The sequence below is a fragment of the Sinocyclocheilus anshuiensis genome, unplaced genomic scaffold (assembly GCF_001515605.1).
Source record: "Sinocyclocheilus anshuiensis isolate Anshui unplaced genomic scaffold, SAMN03320099.WGS_v1.1 scaffold311, whole genome shotgun sequence".
Taxonomy (NCBI): domain Eukaryota; kingdom Metazoa; phylum Chordata; class Actinopteri; order Cypriniformes; family Cyprinidae; genus Sinocyclocheilus; species Sinocyclocheilus anshuiensis.
The window spans coordinates 1,890,501-1,897,652 of NW_015549606.1; the positions used below are offsets into that span (position 1 = coordinate 1,890,501).

The window sequence follows — 7,152 nt, forward strand, 5'->3', positions numbered from 1 at the left end:
AAAAATTCATCTGAAAGTTAGCAGTCAGTTTGTGTATAAATGTAGGTTTCTGCCCAATTTTGACAGCTTTTGACTTAAAGGGATTCACCCAATTTTTTTTTTTGCTTGCTTGGTTACATGCTTGGTTAGCACCAAAGTTCTCGCTATTTTGTTGCAGCTACACCGTTGCCACTTCAAAAGCCTGTCCCTTAGAAACACAAATGTTGCCCGAGAAGTCACTGGCTTACAGCAAACGCAGCCCTGGTGTGTCTCGTGTATTGAAATGATTTCAATTAACAGAAGAATGTCACAGAACACATTCTCTCCCACATGTACAAATGCCTGACTTCATAATAAAATGCAGGCACATATGGTGACCATAATTAAAGCAAAATTTTTTTCATATTAAGGCATCAGTGATTGATATTTGCAAAACTATTCCCTTAATTTGGGAACTTCGGCTATAGGGTTGGATTTCAATGCTATAATAATGCAATTTAACTGATTCCAAAATGTAATGACGGGACAGACACCAAGACATTCTAAAGACTTCCAGGAAGTCGTCAATAAATGAAAAAGTAGACAAAACTGATGATAAACCCACAGCTCTGTCGAAAATAATCGTGAAAGGGCATGATTTCAAAGTTCTGGTTGGAAAAAGGACATTTTAAGGCCACGTTTAGTCATACTAAGTCGAAAAAAGTGGCATGAACTTCACAGAGAATATGTGAATATACAAGTTTCTTTTAAAGGGGTAGTTCACCCAAAAATGAAAATTCTGTCATGAATTATTCACTCTCATGCTGTTCCAAACCCGTAAGACCTTCGTATCGGAACACAAATTAAGATATTTTTTATGAAATCCAAGAGCTTTCTGACCCTCCATAGACAGCAACGCAACTGACATGCTCAAGGGCCAGAAAGGTAGTAAGGACATTGTTAAAATAGTCCATGTGACAGCAGTGGTGTAGTTCCCTTGCTGTCTATGCAGGGTCAGAAAGCTCTCAGATTTCATCAAAAATATCATAATTTGTGTTCCGAAGATAAATGAAGGTCTTACGGGTTTGGAACGACATGAGGGAGAGTAATTCATGACAGAATTTTCATTTTTGGGTGAACTATCCCTTTAAGACACATTTATAAAACAACATTAAAATATAAACTTTCGCATTTTTTTCAGGCTATTACATATTTACAAGGAAGGAAAAAACATTAAAATATCAATAATTCAATAGATCAATATACAGGACAAAACATGTATTCACAAATTGGCAGTAATGATGGATTCACTGTATATCAGTCTGTTAGTGTCAGCTAGCAGCGCTGCCTGACTCGGGTCTATTTGCATGACCTTCTGTGCCATATGTCCAAACACTGGCATTGTGCCGCCCGGCAATGCTGTCATGGGCGTCAGAGTGACACAATGAGAAAGCAAAGGCGTATTGGCGTCATGATTGGAGCCTGTGGAGGGGACGCTGGTCACGTGACCCGTGCTTGTTGAGCCGCTGGCGCTGCTGGGTGACCGGCTCTTCGGAGGAGGGCAGTGCTGCACCACCTGTGGAGGGCCTTGAGTTGCAGCGAAATGGGCAGCAGGGAAGGCAGCATAGCCTGTTGGGATAGGGTATCCATTTACAGGTATAAAACGCTGGTTTTGAGGCATCGGTGCTGCCATGAAGCCCGCGATTTGTCCCGGTGGGAGGCTCTGCGGAGCTCCGTAGATGTATCCGGCGTAGTGCGGGCTGCTGAGGTTGCTGACGGGGCTGGCACTCAGAGAGGTAGTCTGGGTGGTGGCGTTGCCTCCGGATGGTGTGCTGGAGCTGGCGTGAGAGGACAGACCCTCCCAAGCACGTAGTCGGGCGTGGATGTCTTTGAATCTCGGCCGTCGAGCGGGTCCCTCCTGCCAGCACTCGGTCATCAGCGCGTACACGCGAGGAGGGCAATCCTCTGGGCAGGGCAGCAGCTGCCTCTTCCGTACCATTTCCATCACTTCCTGGTTGCTGAAACCGTAATAGGGCTGCAGGCCAAAGCTGAAGATCTCCCACAGAACCACACCAAACGCCCAAATGTCAGAGTCTGTTGTGTACTTCCCGTAAATGATGGCTTCTAGTGGCATCCAGCGAATAGGAACGAGCATTTTGGGTTGGACTCTGTAATAATCTGAAGCGTAGACTTCTCTTGAAAAGCCAAGATCAGAGATCTTTATGTGAAGTTGCTCACCAACCAGAATGTTTCTTGCAGCAAGGTCTTTGTGGACGTAAAAGTGGCTTGCGAGGTACTCCATCCCAGCTGCGACTTGAATGGCCAGGTGAAGGAAGTCTCCATGATCGAGGCTGGACTTGACGGTACCATCTTCGTCGCTACTGCAGCCCACATCTGAGTGGGGAGAGTGCATGATGAGGAACTCGTGGAGGTCTCCTTGGGCTAGGAACTCGAAGAGCAAGCAGACGGGCTGCTCTTGGGTCACGACACCCAGGAGACAAACCACATTGGGATGATGAAGTTCTGCCAGGACAGATGCTTCCTGCTGGAAATCGCCCCAATGTTGTGCACTTGAGATGTCCTTCAGTGTTTTTATGGCAACTAGCTGAGCTTGCTCCATGCCTGGCAGGTACAGGTGACCTTTGTAGATCTTACCAAAGTTGCTATCACCCAACTCCTCCATGAAGCGAACTGCAGACAGAGGAAGTTCTTTGGCTTTGCTCTACAGAAGAGGAAGAAATAGAAGAGTAAGGCTGGGCTGGCAAATTTGTTATTGCAGATATCAGGCAATAATGTAGTAAATGATTTGTGATCAAGTAATATTATTCAAAACAAATTATTTTGAGACATATGTAAATATATATAAGAAATACATGCAGAATACATTTTTAGTGTCAGTAATTATGTATTTCTCAATTTAATTCCATTTTTATAATTATTATATATACTTCATATCACATTATAATAATTATAATAATGGAATGATATATATATTTATTTGGTTTATTTGTTATTAATCTCATGATCATGTACCATTTTTAGCAGAATATTTAAAATGAATGTACAATAAGCTAAACAAAATGAGTAGTTATGAGATTTGCGAAAGATTACATTATTAAAGGAATCTTCATAATACTATTACTGTTATTAAAGCCTAACTTAAAGTAATATTTAGATAACGCCAAAGGTACTTTAAATAAATAGGCTTGAATAATTAAATATTTAATTGATAATTAAATTAAATTATTAAACAATTTGAGAGAAAAGGTATGGTAATAACATGTCTTGCTTTTTTTGTTAATCCATGAAGAAACTTTTGTCAACTGTTGTAGCTTTGTTTTTAATCTTTTACTGTGTTGCTGAAAAACAAGACATGCTGCAACCTCAACCACTGACCACAGAAATGCATAAAACCTCTGTTTACTCTTAAAATATTCTCCCTGTCATGTACATTTATGTACTTCGCAGAAGCTGTCTTACCACTTACATGACAGTCACTATGTCTCTGTATGGTTTTATCCACTATATGCATGATATAGCTGTAAGTAACATGCATAATGTTGTGTGACTGGTATGGACAAGACTCATAAAACAGGAAATAACAAGTTTGCCAAAAGGTCACAGCTACATTCAGCGGAGAAATGAACAGCATCAAATAAAAGATAGGAATCTCTTTCTTTGAAAGAAGCAGATGTTTTGTGTTAGCGTCAACTCTGCCTGAGGCTAAACATGTCTCATCCCTGTTTTGGATATTACTTGAGTGAATGGTGACCTTTGTATGACCTTAGTCTGAACTCTGGCCTGCAGCTGAGACTGTAGATGAGAGGTCTCAATGTGTTACAGATACATACAGCACTTCAGTGTGTCAAAAGGTCTGATTAATACTGGAACTAAACGGAACTACCATCATCTCATCAAAATATTTGTTTGTCAAAATGTCTCTCTAACCAGCAACCAAGATGAAAAAGCAAGGAAAAACAATTTTTAAGCGAAAATCTCATTTGAATCTGCTTTGAATGATCCAAATGGAATGATAACAATATGATTATATTTAGATTCCTCTCCAGGCCTGGAAGAGATTGCCTCCATATGCTCATCCTGTCGTTTTGCCTCCTGTTTGTGTGGTGCCCTTAACTCAGGAATGCACACTAATTAAAACGTTATGAGAATGCCCAGCGACTCCAATGGACAAAAAGCATAAGAATAAAAATCAAAACAGACACAACCGATAACAATGTTTGTTTGCACATATGCTCAATGTTGTTTTAGCAGCTGATTCACTAAAGTAGGCCAATCAGAAACTACTTAAATGTTAAAGCTCATTTAGCACCTTTGGGTAATAAGAGAATAAGATGCAGGATTTGTGCCAGAATCCGATGATACACTGTGGTGTAGATGCACTTTCATAGTTGGTTATGATCTGTTAGTGGTAACATCTTACCTTTGGTTTGTATGCCGTGAGCATGGACATCTCCACGTTCTGGCCGCGTACTGGTTTGGGCTGACGTGGGGCTGGTGGACGTGAGGCTTTCTGGTTGTTTCGGCACACACAGATGAAGAAGAACAGCAGGGCAATGGCCAGCGGTATAGCAACGCTTGGTACCAGGATGTACAGGATCCCCATACTGCTGCTGCCATGCTTGGGCAAATCTGTGGACAATCAGTATACAAATATATGAACTAAAACCATACGAAAAGTCTGTTATAACAACACGAAAAGTCTGTTATAACAACATTTGCACTCAAGCTAAGGCAGTGCTAATTAAAATGTGTTTTGGAGTAAAATCTTTCACAGATTACCCAAGTTTGTTTATGTTCAGAACAGAATACAAGCATACTGCATACTAAAAATATACTGTACACTGCATACTCATTTTTAAAATGGCATATTATTTAATCATGCACTTGACTTTATTACATGCATGTTTGATCAGAGAGTGGTGCACATTTATCATCTCAGAAAAATATTTCTGAGATGCATTTTTAACCAAATTTTGTGTAAGCATATTTTAACTTTTTGCAGTCCAATGAAATAATAATAAAAGTCAAGTGCATTGCATTATTACTGTTGAATAAAACTAAAATAAAAAAAATGTTTTAGTAATTAAAATAAAACCAAAATAAAACATATATTATTAGAAAACTTGAAAACTTCACTGTAAAAATAAAAATGAGAAATGTTGCCTTGGCAAATAACTGTAATAAAAAACTAAACTAAAAGTTAATGAAGCTATATTAAATACAGTAAAAAAAATAAAATCTATTCAAAATCTTTAAAAAAATACTATATTAGTATAGGCCTATAAATAATGCTAGTAGTGCATTGCATTGTGGGATATAGCATTTTAACAATTTGGGTAGATCTTACCGGTATTCTGTGCATAAATAAACCCACATACAACACAAAGCATGCATACTGTATATTTTGGAAATATGAGTGTAGCATGCTATTCTGAACATAGCCTATGTCAATATGAGCAGTGCATCTCACCACATGGAGGAATGTCACAGAGCTCCATGCGCACACGCTCATCTAGGGTGAAGCACCAGGGAGCGTCGTGCTTGTTGCCGGGGTTGCGACAGTAGGAATGTCCCCCGTTGAGCTCTGGGTAACGCATGGCCAGGAAGGTGTGGCTGTGGGGATACTGCGAGTTCCACGGCTGACACTGACGACCAGATTTAGTCATGCTGACTGTCCCGCGAAAATCCGAACCGCTGTTGTTATAACATTTGTGGCCTAAAATGAAAGAGAGTTCATTTAGATTTTCAATAAAATTTGATTTTGACAAGTCTTTTTTAATAATGACACAAAATCCATACTTTTATTTATGGTCTCAGCTATTGGGATGCCTATTCTCATACAGTTGGCAGCCTCGGGACTGTCTGAAGCAACCAGGTCTTCACAGTTGGGCAGTTTGAGGCGCTTGAGGATGAGGGGATTGGAGCGAGCGATGATGTACTCTGTCTTACACAGGTCGTTCTCCAGAATCTCACACTCGTCCTTGCACAAGTCCCGCGGTTTGTCCATGCCAGAGCTGCGGTCACATGTCGGGAAGGCAAAATGGCACAGGGACGGGATAGCAAACTGGGAGCAGCGATCTGACAGGTGATTGGAGGTGCCAATCATGGTGAACGCCGCTGAAAAAAACCCCCAGAAACAAGTCTTCACACAGGGGTTTCCTCCAGATTTTAAAGCAAAAATAAGCCATTGTGGATTCCAACAAGCTACGTAACAGTCTAGCGAAATTATATCTTGCACACAAACAACAAAGAAACAAAGTTCTGGTGAATTGTTGTGGTTTCGCAAGAAGCTGTGTGATTCAAAAACAAATTGACTGCTCACTCTTGAGAGGAAACCACAGTGAATGCCTGTGTGATCTAAAATAGCTACAACTGGGAAATTTCTCAGAGAAAACAAAAAACAATTGAAATCTAAAGCCAGGCTTAGTCCAGTCCATATGTGTATGATACTAAGATTTAGCTTTAAAAAACCTTTAGACTCTCTCAGACTACATAACTTTTATCTCTCGTTCTTCTATCAGATTGTAATACCATGGCAGATATACAAGATGGTCTTGAATAATTACTATATTCATATAGCTTGGTATCTATATGGTTATTCAAAGAATACCATCATAAATGCCTATGTATGACCATTGTAAATGTCCAAAACACAGCCTAGCTGGCAAAAGCTCTCTTATCTAAGGCTTCAGCCTGATTTTATCAGCTGCATTTCAGTTGAAGTATGTACAAAATAGTTGTTTTGAAACTTCTTTTGTAAGGACTGAGAAGCGAATGTTTTAAGGGCTACCTGTGATTTGGGTCTCAATCTCGCCTTGCATCTGCAGCGAGTCCACGAAGATACTCCTGTTTCCTATGAAGCGAGCACACGCGATCCCTCTGTATGGCTGGCAGAAACCTTCCTCATCAAAATCATCTCTAAAAACAAAATAAACGTGAAATATGCAAGTTAATTATGGTAAATTAGGTTAGCGGGCCGTAAAAACAATATACAGCCCAGATCCCCCTAGTACATTGGCTTTTATCACAGTTTCTTTTTTGGCATTCAGGGAATTCATGCAATGTTGTAATTTTAACTCCAGCACTAGAGGGCAGTAAGTGCCACTGTATCACACAAATACACACAGCTGCAACCCCACAGAACAAACCTGGCATATTTAATCAGCCTATACA

The 7,152-nt window shown here is 40.1% G+C and overlaps 1 protein-coding gene across 1 annotated transcript; it reads right to left on the reverse strand.

Annotated features, from left to right (window-relative positions):
• Positions 1-1,132: 1,132 nt before the first annotated feature.
• On the reverse strand, positions 1,133-6,897 carry LOC107659004 (inactive tyrosine-protein kinase transmembrane receptor ROR1-like; the record flags this gene model as incomplete). The annotated part of the gene is made up of 5 exons (XM_016447767.1): positions 1,133-2,680; positions 4,400-4,608; positions 5,450-5,695; positions 5,779-6,096; positions 6,770-6,897. Coding segments are annotated over 5 exons (2,341 nt in total), but the record flags the coding sequence as incomplete, so codon positions are not given.
• Positions 6,898-7,152: the final 255 nt, after the last annotated feature.